At 33.4% G+C, this 18,495-nt stretch overlaps 3 protein-coding genes across 36 annotated transcripts; 2 read left to right on the forward strand and 1 right to left on the reverse strand.

The window, feature by feature from the left end:
• On the forward strand, positions 1 to 1,942 carry LOC145100854 (Homeodomain-like superfamily protein). Of its 2 annotated transcripts, none has more exons than XM_079037976.1 (3): positions 1 to 1,013; positions 1,119 to 1,191; positions 1,280 to 1,942. In XM_079037976.1, the coding sequence occupies exons 1-3, from the start codon at positions 395 to 397 to the stop codon at positions 1,587 to 1,589; spliced, it is 1,002 nt and encodes a 333-aa protein (XP_078894102.1). In that variant the 5' UTR covers positions 1 to 394; the 3' UTR covers positions 1,590 to 1,942. The 2 variants fall into 2 exon arrangements, with proteins under 2 accessions (XP_078894102.1, XP_078894101.1); XM_079037975.1 differs by having other exon boundaries at positions 4 to 1,013; positions 1,119 to 1,199; positions 1,282 to 1,942.
• Positions 1,943 to 5,225: 3,283 nt separating this feature from the next.
• Positions 5,226 to 9,848, reverse strand: LOC145100855 (uncharacterized). Its single transcript, XM_079037977.1, has 2 exons — positions 9,372 to 9,848; positions 5,226 to 6,213 (listed from the first exon to the last, which is right to left on the reverse strand). Exons 1-2 carry the CDS (start codon positions 9,696 to 9,698, stop codon positions 5,323 to 5,325), a joined length of 1,218 nt encoding a protein of 405 aa, XP_078894103.1. The 5' UTR covers positions 9,699 to 9,848; the 3' UTR covers positions 5,226 to 5,322.
• A 1,863-nt stretch (positions 9,849 to 11,711) lies between these two features.
• On the forward strand, positions 11,712 to 17,382 carry LOC145100856 (uncharacterized). Of its 33 annotated transcripts, none has more exons than XR_013705314.1 (14): positions 11,713 to 12,504; positions 12,718 to 12,801; positions 12,920 to 13,002; positions 13,081 to 13,138; positions 13,542 to 13,640; positions 13,721 to 13,790; positions 13,950 to 14,235; positions 14,304 to 14,396; positions 15,349 to 15,706; positions 15,799 to 15,851; positions 16,180 to 16,298; positions 16,372 to 16,464; positions 16,674 to 16,745; positions 16,847 to 17,382. XR_013705314.1 is itself a non-coding variant. In XM_079037978.1 (10 exons), the coding sequence occupies exons 2-5, from the start codon at positions 12,781 to 12,783 to the stop codon at positions 14,088 to 14,090; spliced, it is 303 nt and encodes a 100-aa protein (XP_078894104.1). In that variant the 5' UTR covers positions 11,714 to 12,504; positions 12,718 to 12,780; the 3' UTR covers positions 14,091 to 14,235; positions 14,304 to 14,396; positions 15,349 to 15,706; positions 15,799 to 15,851; positions 16,180 to 16,745; positions 16,847 to 17,382. The 33 variants fall into 33 exon arrangements, 1 of the variants encoding a protein (XP_078894104.1); XR_013705315.1 differs by having other exon boundaries at positions 16,372 to 16,436; XR_013705319.1 differs by having other exon boundaries at positions 11,712 to 12,504; positions 15,799 to 16,263.
• The last annotated feature ends 1,113 nt before the right edge of the window (positions 17,383 to 18,495 follow it).

Consider the following 18,495-nt stretch of genomic DNA (forward strand, 5'->3'; position numbering starts at 1 on the left):
TTAGAGAAAGAAAGAAAAGTCATTAGCAGCAGGATTCCACTAACCTCTCTCTTCATTCAATTCGAACACAAGATCAATCCTTAATTATACCACCTCTTCCTTCCTTTCTCCCGTTCGTTCTTTCTTTCTTTCTCACCCCACCTAACCTAACATAACATAACAACGATTGCTTTTGTTGTTTGTTGAAGATAAAATAAAATAAACCCAAATTATTATTATTATTATTATTAAAAATAAAGATGCGATAGATATAGGAATGGGATTAAGGACCCTTCCCTTCTCCAAACACCAAACGGACGGACCCCTCCTACCATAACCATTTACTCATTTATTACCAAAACGCCGTTACCCGGTAACCGTCTTTCCCGTTAAGTCACGTGCACTGCTTCATTTCATGGCGCTTGAGCGATTGACTCTCGCTCCCGTCGTTCTTGACACCGGCACCGGCAACGGCGGCGAAGACCTCAACAAAGCTCCAAGGCTGCCTCGCTGGACCAGGCAAGAACTTCTTGTGCTTATCCAAGGCAAGAGAGTCGCAGAGAACCGGGTTCGCAGGGGCAGGAGCGCCGTTCTCGCTTTCGGCTCCGCTCAGGTCGAGCCCAAGTGGTCCTCCGTCTCTTCTTACTGTAAGCGTCACGGGGTTAATCGGGGACCCGTTCAGTGCCGGAAAAGATGGAGCAATCTCGCCGGAGATTTCAAGAAAATCAAGGAATGGGAGTCCCAGATCAAAGACGAAGCAGAATCTTTTTGGCTCATGAGAAACGATTTGAGGAGAGAGAGGAAGTTGCCTGGATTTTTCGATAGAGAAGTCTATGATATACTGGATGGTGGAGGACCCTCTTCAGCGGAGGCGGAGGGAGACAAGTCGTTGGTTCTTTCCCTAGCGCCTTCGGCTGCTGAGACAGAGAACGAGGTTTTGTTTGATAGTGGGAGGACGGCGGCAGCGGTAGATGATGGATTGTTTTCTGATGAGGTCATAGGTAGTCCGGAGAAAGCTCCTACCCCAATTTCAGGTGATCCCGCCCTGTTTCTAAGATATTTTTGTTTGATAAGTGTGTGTGTGTGTGTGTGTGTGTGAAGTGACTGATTATGTGTATGTCTGAATTGTTAATTTGCAGCGACACAGTATGAGCCTTTCTCACAAGAGGTTCCGGAGCATGATCATCATCATCCAGTCCCAACAGCAGCAGCAGCAGCAGGTATTTGAGCCAATTGGCATACGCATTACACAACCAATCACCTGGGATTAACATGCATAATGCATTGCTTTTTTGATGCAAGATAAAAAAAGTTCCCCAATAAATCCTGATGAAGCTGCTGATGGAACTGCTCATCAAGGAAGTAGTAGGAAGAGGAAGCGTCCAGCCATAGATGCAGATGAAGATGAAGATGAAGAGGAGGAGATGTCTTTACAGAAGCAACTGATTGAAGCCATGGAAAGAAATGGCAGATTGCTTAGCTCCCAACTAGAAATCCAAAACACCAACTCCCAGTTAGACAGGGACCAACGAAAAGATCATGCAAATACCCTATTTGCTGTTCTTAATAAGCTCGCCGATGCCATGGTCAGAATTGCAGATAAGTTATAGTCACACCCACACCCACACCCACACCCACTCCTATCCTATTTCTGTGCATATCAAAATCAAACCTTTTTTTTTCTACAGTCTGCCTGCCCTTGCCCTGGGGGATTAAGTATTGTGGCACGTATCCAGATAAAATCACTCGCTCAAATATTTCTCTTCTTTCTTTCCATTGCTTATAGCAGCAGTATAGGTTTTGCTTTTGCATCAATGATGATATATAATACACCCATAATAAAACGACGAATAACTGATTCCTTTGGTTTCCATCAACATTTGCTTATGTATCATAAATAATATAAGACACCCGTTGTTGTTGTTCTTAAAGGAAGAAAAGAAAATGATTCAGTTTCCAGAAATTTCTTTTATATATATATATATATATATATATATATATATATATATATATATATATATATATATATATATATATATATATATATATATGGGAAAAGGGAATATAAGGCTGTGATGTATGTATCCTTAGGTATAGAACCCTTCAAAACTACACCGTTTTGTGGAAAAAATCCACCAAATCACGTTCCCAGCTTATACGGGCTTTTTCCATGCATATCCTTTGTTTCCTTCTCTAACTTTGCTAACAATCTTCTCTATTGATTGCTCATCCTAAACCCTAAACCCACTTGTAATCGTAACTCCCATCGTCAGAAATACCAATTCTCCAAGTCGAATCGGCAAATAGTTCTCTGTGTACAATCAAATTGATTTAAGGTAAAAACTCTTGTTTCCCAATTGTTCGTTAGTATGATATTTAGAAATACATATATTTACTTTTTGTTTTGGTTTCGTTCATTCGACCTCAAATGCGATCATCATATAATAATAATAATAATTAGTTTTTTATCATTATCATAACGTTCTATGAATTTTGCAATACATACACAGCACATGTAGAGCCAATAATTCCAAAAGCTTCTTGAAAGTGTTTTATGAGTCAAAGCTTCATAAAACCATTAAGTTTTAAATCTTTAGCAGCTCAATGAAAAACATTTAATTCAAATACTAAAATTAGAGCTTTGTGAGTCAAAGATGGAAGAAAGTATTGATTATAATAATATGGGCCATAATATTAATTTCGTGTTCAAGAGAAATAATTTCAAACACCAAAATAAGAGAAAAACTAAAATACCAATCCCCTGTTATGTTATTTTGTTGTTAAATTTGAATAAATTAATGAAAGCTTGAATATGATGAATCTATAACACTTTTTTTAATGAAAGAAAGACAGAAATAGAATTAACCCTCTATAATTGTCAATTTATCAATGTTTATACAATATGAGTTTTTACTTATGGGTGATGCCTTGTGTATCTGGTACAGGACATGCAAAACACCATTATATTAGAAGCTCAAGTTGTTGATGATCCATTACAAACAGATACAACCGAAGATGATGATGAGGATATGAACCTTGGTAGTGATGTATATGATCCTATAATTCCAGCCACTAGCCCTTTGACCTTAGGATGGACTAAATGCCAAAAAAACTGAACACATATGAACTAATAGTTTATCAAACATAAAATGGATGGACTAAGTTCCAAAATTACCAACATTGATAGTGAATTAATGTTGAATACTTATGTACTTCTACAATTATAAAAAAAATATTGAGATAACAATGTACTTTCAAGACGTCAAATATCCTCATAGTATTGTCAATGAGAGATCAGAATTCGATTTCGTTTTTGAACATGATGTCATTTGTTTGTTATTCCAGACTTACAAACAGCCAGAGACAAAAAAAAATGGAAATAATGAACCAAGTTTTATTGAAGTATTAAAACAAATTACAATAGTGAATGACTGAATGTACTAATTCGCTAAACACTATAAGCATTTCTAGGAATGCAATAGACGTCCTGCTAAAATCACAACTTAGATGGAACTTTTGATCTTCTGTTTTCTCTTTCGAAGAATCTTGATGTGTATGTGAGTTTTTTCGTTATAGAGACGGTGTTATACCTGCAAGAAATTTTTATCATAAGCCCATCTACTAATTGGTTTAATAATCTCCAATTCATCAGTGCTTATTCACTCTTTATGTAGAGGATGCCAAGGACTTCAGATTGATACATTCAATCACTAACTAGTACCAAAAAGGAAGAGGAAGAAAAAGAATAAATAGTATGTCTCATTTTAAATATACATGAGGTTATGTAAAGATACATATGAATGTTTAATCTCTAACCAAGACTTGTTGAAGCATACCCATGAAAGGTTGAACAATATAAGCTCATATAACGACTTGCCTCTTTGACATATCATCGAACACCTCTAGTGCACTCGGTAGATCATCATGTTTTCTAAAGATACTGAAAGCAAATAATGGAAATTCCCTGTGAAAATGTTTGCTAATATATTAGACTTAAATTTCCCAACTTTCCTGATGAATATTTTCGAATCCAAAAAAGAACCAAGAGGCTTCAAATATTCTCTAATTTTCGTTATCAATCAATGCCCAAACCGACCCCAATGCACGTGAATTTGGAAATAGATGCAGGTCAAAGAGAAAGGTAGAAGAAAAAAGATAATGTCAAATTCGAATCAGGTGGTTACTTTATTGAAATCGAAAAGTAGGGGCACCGAATAACAGGTCATATAAAACACAATAATCAACAAGTCTTGACGAAAGGTATAAGAAAAGAGAGAAAATTAGCAGGTAGGGGAAGAACGAAAGAAAAAAACAATGTAATCAAATTCACAGCAAATAGTTTTTTATGGAAATTGAACAACAGGGGAATCAAATAAGGTATCTATAATTACAAAATATGTGGTTTTACAGAAACCGTATAACAGGGGAACGAGATTCAACAGCGTCATCACAAAACGGTGTAGTTTTGAAGGGTTCTATACCCAAGCATACATACGTTACAGCCTTATATTTCCTTTACCCTATATATATATATATATATATATATATATATATATATATATATATATATATATATATATATATATATATATATATATATATATATATATAAGCTTAGGTATCCAAACACACTATAATACATCATTTTGTTTCATATACTCATTATAATGTTCTTAAACTTCAACCTTAACTTGATTTATTTTCAAGATATTCGAAATTTCTCTATTATATTGCTCTTACATCACATCTTTTTTTCAAACACCTACTAGGCTATATATATTATACTTGAAAATGAAAATTATATAAAAGGAAGATAAATGTGTAATTTATAAAAATCTTGGAAATAATCAAATTAGAAGTTAAATTATAAGAACATTGGAGAATTAGAATGTATTATATGATACAAAACGACGTAGTATAGTGAGTTTGGGTACCTAAGCTTATATACCCTTAAGGGTATATTCACTTTTCCTATATATATATATATATATATATATATATATATATATATATATATATATATATAGGTAAAGGTTCAAATGAGAACTAAAAAATGTTAAGAACCGTAAGAACCTCTAATTTTAGATGTTTATAAAGGGTTTAAGGATTAGGGTGTTTATAAAGGGTTTAGGGTTACCCTAAACCCTTTATAAACATCTAAAATTAGAGGTTTTTACGGTTCTTAATCTTTTTTGGTTCTCAGTATGGTCTTGTTAAAGGAAGAAAAGTATACACGGCACCACAAGTTACCAAATACCAATACAAGTTGAATTACGTGACTTAAAAAATAATAGTAATAATGACAGGCAGTCAGGCACAGCAAAGCAAAGCAACATCAAGTCATCAAGAAGTATTATCATCATCATCATCTTTTTGTTCCATTCTTGACCTATATTTACGACCTGGCTTCTTGCTACAAACATGTGACTCCTCTTCCTCTTCCTGCATCTCTTGGCTAATTGCTTCACCTTCACCTTGCTGTTGTTGTACCTCTAATTCTAAAGCAGCAATGGCAATAATGCCTTTAGCTGTAGATGATCTCTTGGCCTTAGCCTGCTCCTCACGGACACGGACATGGTTAAATGCTGCTGCTTCACCAGCACCAATACCATCATCATCATCATCATCATCATCGCCTCTCTTTTTCTTTTTCCTTGGAATAAAAACTACCGAACTACTACTACTACTACTACTAGTAGGCAATGATTCCTCCACTCCAACATGCTTTGATTCCATGATCTCCAAATAAGCTTCACGATTAGACCCCTCCTCATCAAAATCATAACGTGTATATTTTGAAGGATTCACAACATAATCTGGAACATTCCCAGGCGAGGCAAAACCCTGGACCTGGATGCCATTTCTTAATCCATCAGTCTTGTTACAACTCGGGTCAAACCTCACACGTTTTGCTGTTGGCTTCAACGCATCATCATTATTTTTCCTTTTCAGTATCGACTTGATTCTCATACCATAACCACCCTCACACTCCCCGGATGCTGCAGGGACACAAGCTTCTACTTCTTCTGCATTTAACATCGGTTCATCATCATCATCATCTTCTTCTTTCAACCTGGTTTTTGCAGCATCATGATTTTCATGGACCAAGCTTGGGAGAACATTGTGTGAATTCAAATAAGGCCCATGATCAGTAACATCCTTCATATATACACGCTCACACTCATCACCATTCTCCCTTCCTTCCGCCATCTTATCATATGCATCTTCCTCTTCCTATAATTAATAATCACATGGAAATTCACTGCATTAGATTACAACCATACAAAACACATAATCATATAAACTAGGAATAAGACACTACACTACACTAGTATAGAGTATTTAGTAAAAGTTATTAATTTTTAGCTAATAAAAAACTTGTCAAAATCTGAAATGAGATTACATGTTTTCTAGTCAATTTTAGAAATAAAATTGTAACTTAAAACGAATTCCTCAACTTTATAAGAAAATTTTGTGTTGTCGAAAATTACATAAATAAGAATGGGCTGCCTACATTGCAATTCTTCATTACATTCCACAATGAGAAAGAAAAACACCACAGGCTAAGGGATAAAAATCAACAAAACGAAAGGAATCGCATTCCATCCTATTAAACAAAACAAACAATTGAAATAGACCATTCCATACATTATGATTTACATGGATCAGATGACTTAATGATTTGTAATAAATGAGAGTAAATAGGGGATTTTATGTCATTTTCCTAATTAGGGCGGTGGAGTTCGGATATAAGTAAAAGGTCGGTGTTGGTTGGGAGCTATTGTTCATCAAAGTGAGTAGTTCACTTTTGGGAGAGCCTTGACCTCTCAAATGTCAAGATACCATTTGCATTCCTTTGATTTTAGCCCCAATCAATCACACTTGTATAATTCGGAAATTAAACCCTAGACCTAGAGTATAACAAATTGGTATCAGAGCAATGCGACCTGGTTTTGTGAGGTGTCATTTGATTTTTTTTTTTTTTTGAAATTGAAGAAATTACAACGGAAGAAAAAGGATGACGATTCAAGATTGGATGAACTCAAAGGGAATCTGAACGTTGTGCAAACAGACATCAGATCGTTGAATGAAACAATTGAAAATCTTAGTCAACAGATATCATTGTTGCTTGATGGAAAAGATCCTGATACATGGATTTTTCTCTAAATCGACTAAACAATGAAAAACAGTTGGAAGTTGCTTTGAAGGAGACGCCATCATGTGGTAACATAGGAGAAGGCCTATAGTTTGATGGGAAGAAATGAAACGGTTGCCATTCAGATCTGCATCAATGGGATCACTTTTTGAAACAATTCCTAGCCTTGAAGCAAGAAATCAGTGTAGGTATGTAACCCTAGCAGCATCTTTACAAGGCATTTCTCAAGAATTTTTTATAAGTGAATTCATAAATAGGCTGAATCCAGGAATTTAGGTAGAACTGAGATTATTATCTCAGTTTAATCTCCCGTTGGATGCTATGGACATTGCAAGTAGAATTGAAGAAAAAAAAAACTAAATTTTGAGTTCACACAAAACTGTTAGGATTATTGAGTAATGGTCGGAATCAATTAATGTTGTGGAATCAAGGGATCAAAAACTCCTAAATTCTTAAGAATACAAAATTTACAAAAGAAAAGATCATTAGTTGCGATCATTAGGATTGTGTTATAGTTGCAATGAGAAATTCTTTCCGGGTCACAAATGCAAGGAAAAGAAACTTGGTGATCCAAACTCTAGAAAATAGTGATCATGAAGGTGTAGTATCAGCAGATGATTTGCTTAAAGAATGTGGTACAATTGAAGTGAATTATAAAGTGGAGACACATCTCAATTTGATTGTAGGCTTATAACTAATCCTAAGACTATGAAGTTGATGAGAGAAGTTAATGGTCAAAAGATTGTTGAGCTCATCGATTGTATTTGTGGAGCAACACACAATTTTTTATTTCAAGGGGAATGGTAAAGAAATTAAAATAATAAAATAAATTGCTGTGAAACCAGAAAGTTATGACATTATTATGCGAAACATTAAAAGTGAAGGGTCAAGAAGTGTATCAGAATGTTAAGCTAAGTATGCAAGGAATTGAAATAATTCTTACCACTTGACTTGGGTAATTTGCATGTAATATTAGGCATACAATGGCTTGAGATTTTTGGCACCACACATCACAACTGGAAATTGCAAATTATGAATTTTTTTATTTTTTTTTTTTATTTTTTTTGAGGGGGGTGTAAGAACAGTTATGCTTAAAGGTGATCATTTACATGGAAAAACCTTCAAGTCCATATTAAGTCATTGCAAAGGCAAACGCATCCAGGTGGAACTGGGAATATTGTCAGTCAGGGAACAAAGTCCAAAAGATGTCTAGCAAATACTGGCAAATATTATGAGAAATTTTTTCAAATGATCAAAGGATTTGTTTAGCACCTACAGAAGGATATGCGCACTTCTGTGCGTTTGAACAGGTATTCAATAACTGTCAAAAGGAATGTGCAAGTTGGGTCAAGGGAGTTTTCCCCAATTTCAGCACAGGTCTCAAAGTGGGTTAAAAAAAAAAACATTGATGGTTGCAACCAGGTCGGGTCAAGTGAAATACATGCAGGAAAGTGCAACTTAACAAATCCGAAATTGTATATCAATTGCAAAAGTGCTTCAACTTCCGGTGGGATGGGATTACGATTACCTTTGATAGGGGATGGAAACACAAATCTTTTTTTCAAATGTTCACGTTGAGGAAAAGGTGATTTTTTGAGGGCGGATATTGTTATACTTCTCCATTACGATTCACATAGACCAGGTTGACTAGAACATAAGTGATACAGCCTTATTAGAGATGGCAAATCTCCAGAAAAAGAAGTAAACTGTTAAAGACGAAGTGAAACAATTTTCTGCATATCTTACTAACAAAAAAAATTACAATTTATAGGATGACTAGAAGTTACTCTATGCTAAAAATAAGGACCCTACATGCAGTAATATTAAATCGTGGGACTACTAACAGGGGCACTAGCTCCTTTATTGACTCAGGCATAAAAGACCAAGTCTTTCTGCTTAAACATGCATGTAACAAACATGTGATGCTTCAATCCTAAAAACGTGTTGCTTATTCCATCAGGAGGTGTTCGTATCAATAAGCTGCTTCAAGTGTTTAGTGACTGTCGGGTGTGTAAACAAAGTAGAAAGAAAGAATCATCCAATCATCACACGTTAAAATGGTAATGAGGCTTAAATATTTTAAATTTCCACAAACAGGTGTTGACAGATTTCTCCTGAAGCTAAATATTCTAACATACTAATTTTGGATAACTAAGCAACGTGATATCATAGGTAAAAAGATGTGTTCTCTACTGAGCGAATAGAAAAAATCGTATATAATGAAATGCAGGTGTACCTCTTTATCAAGAGTAGAATCCAATCCGATTGAAGATCGAATGTCCCATTCATCTACATCGTTTTCGGTCTCAAAGGCATCATCGCCTCCGACATCTTCATCATCGTCTTCGTCGAGGCTTTTCCTGCGATTACTTCGGCCGTTAAACAAATTATCGAAAGAAGAAGAGACAAGGGTTTCATCATCATCATCGTCTTTATTGTCAGCTTTATGACGGTTCCACACTCGCCTTTCAACCTGGGCGTCGGTGAGAGACCACGGCGTCGACGAAGAAGATGAAATAGACCCAAATACTTTATCCACCCGATCGTTGAAACTTTGATCCATTGATTTTGTTGGATTTGAAAGCAAAGACCCAAAGAGGGATCGGGGGAGAGGGTGTTGTGTTACAAAGAAAGAGGGCACCGCCTTTGCAATTCAGTTCCACATTCAACATTTACCTACCTCATCGGTGGATATGAGAAATCAAATATTCGCCGATATTTGTGTTCTACTCATTATACAAAATAAATATTAAAATTACAAACGTAGTTATGTTTCATTATTACTATATATATATATATATATATATATATATATATATATATATATATATATATATATATATATATATATATATATATACACTAGCCGTCTACCTGCGCAAAGCGGCGGGCGGCGAATAATTTGATCTCTTTAGAGTTAAAACCATTTTGCGTTGATTTCGAGAAATGAATATTAAATGACATCTATTTTTCAAGAGCATTACCATACCATATTAAGGGGGTGTTTGGCTAAGCTTTTTTTAAAACAACTTATTAGGTTCCACATCACTATAAGTTAAAAAAGTGTTTGGATTAAAATAACTTATTCCGGTGGGGAACCTCTAATACGTCATTTTTTCATAAGTTACCCTACACTTACTTATTAACTTATAAGCTAATAAACTAATAAGCAATAAGCTTTTTTTTCCAAACACCCCCTAAATGGTTATTACTTTCATTTATACATACCCAAACCACTTGTACTGTTTATCGTCCTCTTTTTTTTCATTTTCCTTAATTCCTTTATTAATTTAATGCCCTACTAAGTAAAATGCTAAAATATATAAATAATAGTTTATAAAAATAAACCTTTGGAATATCAGGTGTTGTGATTCAAAAGTCGATAAATAAGTCTTTAAGAAAGCCAAAGTACTCAGGTGTCAACTTGTTCATTGTGATTTTAAACCATGTTTGGTCACAAATTACAACATTTTCAACGATGGTATGTAATTCAAGGATTCGTATTGATTTAGGTTCTCGAAACCTTAAAATATTGAACAAAATCTATATAGAACCTTATAATAAGGACAATAATCACCGTAATCAAGAAGTTCATGTGATGAAACTTGATATTATAAGGACCAATGATGAAAAAGGTTTCATTTTTAGACTAAACAAGATGAAAAATATACAAACTACCTTAATCATGTCAAATCTTGTGTTTAACTGTTCTTTATTGCAAAAGTAAGATGCCAAAATATACAAACTAATGATAATACAATGCTCTAACTCGCCCTCTTGGTTGAGTTCTTTGAACCTACAAAGCCAACACATTAAAGAAACATAGTAAAAACCTTTTTAGGAACAAACCTGATATAATAAAGCCTTCAACCAATATATTTATAAGATAAAAATACAAAAAGTTAAAAATGATGAAATCAATTACAAGTAAAGATTAAAATAAAAAAACATGTTAAGAAAGAGCTATGTGCAGGAGGGATATTTGAATTAACATGTATTTTCTGATGATTTCAAATTTTGAATTATCCTAAATTCAGGGAAGGAAATAGAATTTGTTGAGAAATATAATGATTCAAAACACATGTTAAAATTTAATATTATTTTATTGATGACTACTTGTACTATTAGATTAATGATTTGAACGTCTTAAAAAAATAATATTATTATATTCAATCTATTTTTAGAAATAGTGGGATTTCTTTTATAAGATAGTAAAGATATATATATATATATATATATATATATATATATATATATATATATATATATATATATTAAAGAAGATGTGAATAATTTTAACAGTAAACAACCATCTTTTTTTTTTTTGTCAATTTCAGCCCTTCTACTTAGATTACTCATTTCTGTCATTCCTGGTCCCTATAGTTTGCTTCTTCTGCATTTTTATCCTTTAGTAAACTACATTAGGAGTTGGCAAATCTAGCCCACTTCTTTTGTTAAAATACAATTTGCCTCTGTAACCCTCATTGGTATTCAAATCTGTCTCCAGGTCATTTTACACGTGTTGCTTCTCCTTTGCTTCACCGTTTTTTTACCCAATCGAATTCCGACTTGTGTAATTCTTCTTCACCTTATCTCCACACTCCTACGTTAATCAGCCCTTCCAGTTTCTTCTTTCCACCGCTTATCCAGACCTTCTCTTCTTTTTCTTCCTTCTTCCATTCCTACGTTAATTCTTCTTCACCTTATCTCCACACTCCACACGTGTTGCTTCTCTTCTCTTTCGAAACCCACCACCATCGCTTCGCAACCCACCACCATCATCACATCAGGTTTAAATTTTGGATTGATTAAAGTCCAAAATCCTGATTTTCGAACGTCTGCTTCAAATGCTACAGGCTACTAATCCCCGTTTCGTACCGTTTTACTATTAGGGCTAATCAATTTCTCCTTGTCAAATCGACAAGTACATATCGATTGAATTCATCATTCATGGAAATATAGAGCGATTCAGATCAACCCGAGAGTGATTTTGTTTGATTCTTAATAAAAAAATGGCTCGACTCGGTGAACTAATGGCTTTGTTTTTGCAGGAAAGTGAAGAGACAGAAAGGAGTACGAGAACGATCGTCGACCTTCTAAAGGAGAGAACCATGGACAGCAGCGATAGGTTCCGACGACGGAAGAGTCTTCAAGAACGATTAGAATTAAAGAGTATGGTCGTTTGTTGATCTGCTTAGGGCATCGGAATCGAACCTTTCACCATGAACACCCGAGCCGACGATGATGACGATGTCGTTGACTCGATCCATCAAATAGATGTCATAGACGTCAATCTAACACCGCCGAACACCAACTACGATCGTGGTTGTATCTCTCCGTCGCCTCGAATTTGTTGTCAACATTTGGAGGCAAAGCTTTTGTCTTTCTTCCCTCGCTTAACCTTTTATGTTTTCTAAATCTTAGTTCATTGTTTTCTTTCTGGTGCTTACTTTTGCCATACACATCGACATAACGAAGGAAAAGCATACAGACGACGTCTCTAACAGCTTGCTATGTTTTAGCATACACCATCTGATTATGTTTTAGCATCTAAAGTATTTGTCAAATTTTCTTTCCTACAGAAAGAATCGAAGAATCTGATTATTGACACATATATAGGCTTCAACACCAACTAGGTTGAGTGGATGACGATACTTCTCTGTTTGGTATGTATTTCACTTTAATATATGTTTTTTTTTGCTGTTTGAAGGTTCAAGAGTTGATGCCTTTCATTATTTGGATACAATTAACTACTTGCCTGTGACATGCCTTTCACTAATATAGATTGACATACATAAGTACTACAAGGATACAAGTGTTGATATGTTGTTTCACACTCAAATGGAAGATCCCTGTTCAGCATGCATGTCAGTTTATTTTAGTTTTAATTTTTTTAGAGTTCCAAATTCGTCGTCTTTTCATTATTTGAACTTCTTTTGGAATAGATCAAGCAATGTTGTTGTAGACCAGCTTACAAAAAAGATAAGTGCCACCGGTTTAAAGGTGATAATGTTTTATTCATTTTTTATTGAGGATATAAATTATAAGGTATGGGATTCATTAACATGGTCATCAAATATCAAAAACACCATGCCATTGATGGAAAAGGAAAGATAGTGACCAAAGGTGGAGAATATTGTACATTTGACCAAGTTGCCCCTGTCTTAGAAAAAATATAGAAAAATCATCAACAGTCGAAATTAGGAACCGCAAACTCTCAAAGCTTAGAAATCAAGTCTATTTTGTCCCTAATTTTTATCCTGATTGAATACCCCCAACATGAGACATTCATCACAGTTTTTAAGAAATGATCTTCTTATTGTTATGCTCATGTGATTTCTTGGTTTTATTTTGGATATTTGTTTTTCTGTGTAATGGAATATGTATTTTGGTAATTTCTTTACAGTCAATTGGGATCTGCTTTCTTGGGCGAGAGGAATGGAATCAGTCTTTCCAATGTTCCTATTACTCACTTTTCATATCCAAGAGAAATAGTAGTTGATAGGCAAGAATTTATTCTTAAGATTAGTAAAGTAGTGGAAACAAGAAGTTATGTTTGTAACATGTATCTACCTGTATCTGTAGTTGTACATGTCATTAAGAGAAGGTTCGATAAATCTTTCATCGTCAACTCTCTGCAAGATCAAACGCAAGTGTAAGAATAATAAGCTCTTTTCATTTTTTAAAAAAAAGAACTATTATTTTTTAGATATTTTATGTTATCTTTTTCTACTTAAATTACTTGATCATAATTTTGAATGTTGCTATTTTATCTTTTTTCTAAGTTATATTTTATTTTTTGATTGTCTTCCAGGTACAGAGAAGTTTAGGCTCAGAGGCTTCAGTTGCTGTTGGATGGAGAAAGAAACACCAAAAAATGGCTGCAGCAGGAGAGATTATGATACTTTATTTTAGAAATAATTTATTAAATTTAATATCTACAGGCTTGAATTAAAAGCATAGAGGCAGAGAATCTTTCAAATTGATGACTACAATGTTTCAACCCAGATACTTTTTCCAACAACTTATGTCGGGAGTTCTGCCATTTCCTGGATATTGGTTGAGTGGTCTCAATTGCTCTACTAACCATATAAATCAAAGTATGTTGCTAATTTCTGCATGTAACCTTCATATCATCTATCTCATTCTTTTGATGAATTTTCTGTAGATATTAACATGTGACCAATTGGAAATTTGGGCAACAAGGGCAAATTGATAGATTGTTACAGCTGAAAAAAAAAGAAAGCCAAATCATTATCAGGTACATATGTAATAAATAAATGATAAATATCAAGGGTATTCTTGGTATTTTAGCAGCTACTAATACATGATCAAAGAAAATGCATTCATTTATAAAATGAAAGACAGTACATAACTTATTGTGGGCGATTGTTTAATTTTAATCCAAAAGTTGAAGGTATCAAGATTCAATATATGGAGTTTTTTTGGTTCGAAAAATACGTTCATATATAACATGGTACTTTTAAAGCTAAAAGTATGATGTCGGAAGTGGTAAGTGGATAATTGAATGATATTGCTATAATACGATAGATTTTGCAAAGTAATCTTCTAAAATGTTGAATTTCACCAAAGAAACACTAGGGACAATCGATTCCGTATATTAAATCTTGATATATTGTTGTAAAACGTTGTAAGAAGTGGAACAGAAGCAATATTATAGCAACCGATTCCTATATCTGAACTTATTATAACAGTGGAACATGACATTACACCCTATCTACAACAACCAATTATTGGTCTAAACTTTTTATGTTAATTCACTTCATTAGACTTCCTATCAATAAAAAGCAAAGAGGAAAAAAACTTAGTTTATAAAAAGTATAATCTTTTTAAATATTTACACAGTTAAAGTTCCTTTTTAACACCATTAATTTTGCAGATTTAACCATTGAAATAGTTGTTGAACTGAAAATGTCTAGAAGATTTTTGAACTACAAACAATAACTAAATTAATAAAATTTCGCATATTTGATTTTGCAAGGTTAGTATTCAAATGCGAAAATCATAATTTTTGTCATGAAAACATTATTATTATTATTATTATTATTATTATTATTATTATTATTATTATTATTATTATTATTATTTTGGTAGGTGGTAGGAATCTTGAAATACTATATTTACAACAAAATAAAGCTTTTATGTTGTTTAGATGAAGTCTTACATTGAGCATCTTTTTGCCAAAAAAATAGGGTCAAAAGATTGTGATCATGGAAAGGAAAATGAGGAAGGAGGATGCGGGTATCATTCATTGTTTCATAATTTTCATTTTTTACTCAAATCGTGTTCTTTTTCTTTTTCTTTTTCTTTTTTAAACATTTTATGCTTTTACAATGTTGAGTTTACTAAGTTTTTTCTTGTCGGGTTCTTATTTGCTCCTATCATCGTTTTATTGCTCTTATGCATCAGTTCAATCAGGTTACACAATATTTTTCATTGGAATTCTCACATTTATAAGGTTTTATCTCCGTTTCACATGTATAGATTCCTCAAAAAAAACGCAAACCGGAGGTTGGAAATCTTTAGGGGGTATCTTATTATGCATCATAGGTAAGCGTTTTTTATATAAATTCGAAATTGTCCTTCTTTTGTCTAAAGTGTCGATTTTTAATATAAAATTTTTGTTTTACTTTTATTTCTAGGGTCGGTGGCCATGTTTGCTGATCTTGGGCACTTTTCTCAGTTGGCTATCCAAGTTTGCTGATCTTTACTTCTTTTTAAGGCTAAATAGTTGATACAGATATAACAATTGAGGTAATAACAATTCCGTAGGAATTGGAATCCGAGATTCCATTCCGTGGCGTAATAAACGGAATTCAATTCCGTCTTTTATATGTTATATACTATTTTTTTAGTTACACAACTATTTACCAAAATGTATCTGAAAGCTGCTGGTACATACTATTTTTATTATATATATATTAAAGAAATGAAGGAAAGGAACAGTAAAGATCCTAAGATGTTGGCAAAAATGGCTTTTTTCCAGGTTATTCCCTATTTAACCCTGTAGTATTACATTACAGGATTCATGAGATGATGCAGTCGAACAAAAAGAAACTGTTGTAAAAGTGGCTCACATCTTCATACATGAAATAAAGCAACTTAAGGTAGAGCATGAACAATAGGTGGCAGAATTAGAGAAGTTAGTTTTGCCTTTTCACTTGCCCATACCTCTAATCTTTTCTATTAACATGTTTGCTCTTCTTTTACAAAAGTGTTCTGCTCAAGTACAAGAAATATATGGACATCAGTTAGAAACTGCAAATGAATTCATTTAAGAGTAAATTACATGTTGTCCCTGAGTACAGGTCATTTTTTTAATTATAGTCCCAGAATGTTTTCTTTTCAAATTTTGGTCACTTATTTGGGGTTATATAAGAAAATTCACTATTTTTTTGGGGCAAAAAATACTCATCTAACTTGGAAAATGAACCGAAAATGATATAAAAACTTCAACTAAGGACGAATATTGCAAAACATATTACTTGATGACCAAAACCGTTTACTCTGTTGACAGTTGTAGAACAAATTCACAAAAAATGCTTGCGGGCGTGGAAAGTTGGTCGCCTTTCTGACAAGCCATCCTGAAGTAAGTTCATGCTTCTGATTTTTTTTTTTTTTTTTTTTTTTTTTTTTTTTTTTGTATTTCAATCATGTGTTATTATTATATTGAGGTGAGGGAGGGTGCAGGTAAGGGGTTGTTCCTTCATTTAATTTTTGTTGGGATGTATCAAAAAATGACAGACACACAACGCTTCTTTCATGTTCGAGGTTTGTATCCTTCCTATTGCCCATTTTATCTACCACCTCCCAACTTAACCGGTTAATTGCAAAGTTAGTTGCATTCGATTGGTTGCCAATAGTTTGAACTAACATATATTTATTCTAAAATATATTCTTCTTCATGAATGTTGTGAGTTTATACCCACATGATTTATATTAAATCCAAATTTTTTCATTTTTTTAATCTTATATTAGCATGGATGGGAGTTGTATAAATTTTTGAGTGAAGTTGAGTATTTTAACCTTTTGTGAAGCAATACCAATTTATATGGTTTTGTGATGTTGTAGGTCCCAACAACGGAAGAAACCATTTCTAACTTCAGTTTCTTCACTCCTTTAGGATTCTTTCTCTATATAAACGTTCATTTACAATTGACATTCTCTATATAAACGTTGTATATATTTTCATACAATTTGTTTTATAGTTCTTTTATCTTTTTTTTTTTGAGTCTTCGGTACTTCATGATTATTATAAAAAAGCAGGGAATGTTTGAATGCTGATAATATAAAACCAAGAAATGCAAAAAATGTTAACCCCAATGACAATGTTACATCTGATTGATGACAAATTAAACATAATGGCAACATAATTTGCTGACAATTTACATTGGCAGGGTCAGATTTTGACAGATTTTGACTAAATGGGTAGAGACGTGTTGTTTAGTAGATACGAAATATCTTGAACAAAGGTTACAACCGATATCATAGGAACACATATGGTCCGTTTGCCCCCGGCGAAGCGGGGGTTACCAATCTAGTTTCAATTAATTTTTTTGAAACTTATTTCACAAATTTAGTTATCAACGTACAACAAATGAGAAGACAAACGGGCAACAAGTTGCGCCGCTAAGCCTTTTTTGTATGGTAAAGTTATTCTTTTATGAGTACTAAATGGATACAAGTTATATACCATTTAGAGTAAACAGACAATCGATTGTGTGAATCTGCCATAAGCCCACAACCAAACAAGGAACAGGGAATGAGGCGGAAGTCACACATCCCATTGTTTGTTAGATCTTCACTATATATAACCATGGTGTATTCATTTGGTACTTACGGAGTTAACTGTAATAGTTCTTTATATTTGATGAAAACATTCTTTAAGAAAATCATATATTTCCTTTAGTAAAAATGGTAACCACAATAGTTCCTTCTATAATCACTTAGTTTATACAAGCTATATATAATCTAATATGGAACGGAGAGTTAAATGGGTGAATCTGCCCTAAGCCCACAACCAAACAAGAAACATGAAGTAAGGCGGAAAGCACACATCCAACTGCCTATCGGATATTAATTACATATAACCCTGATGTATAAACTAAGGTATTATAGAATTAACCACTAAAGGTCCTTTAAGTTATACTGGTTTTGTAAAACGAATTAAACCCTTTTACTGATAAGTTTATAGTTTAGTCTACTAAATGTTCTATCTAAAAAGTATGTTTTTGTACTAGAAAACAGTATATTGAATTTGTATACTATGACCTGACCCATACCTGATACTCCTTATGATTACTTGGCGTATATATATATATATATATATATATATATAT

Source organism: Lactuca serriola, chromosome 4 (assembly GCF_051521515.1).
Source record: "Lactuca serriola cultivar US96UC23 chromosome 4, Lser_US96UC23_V15, whole genome shotgun sequence".
NCBI lineage: Eukaryota > Viridiplantae > Streptophyta > Magnoliopsida > Asterales > Asteraceae > Lactuca > Lactuca serriola.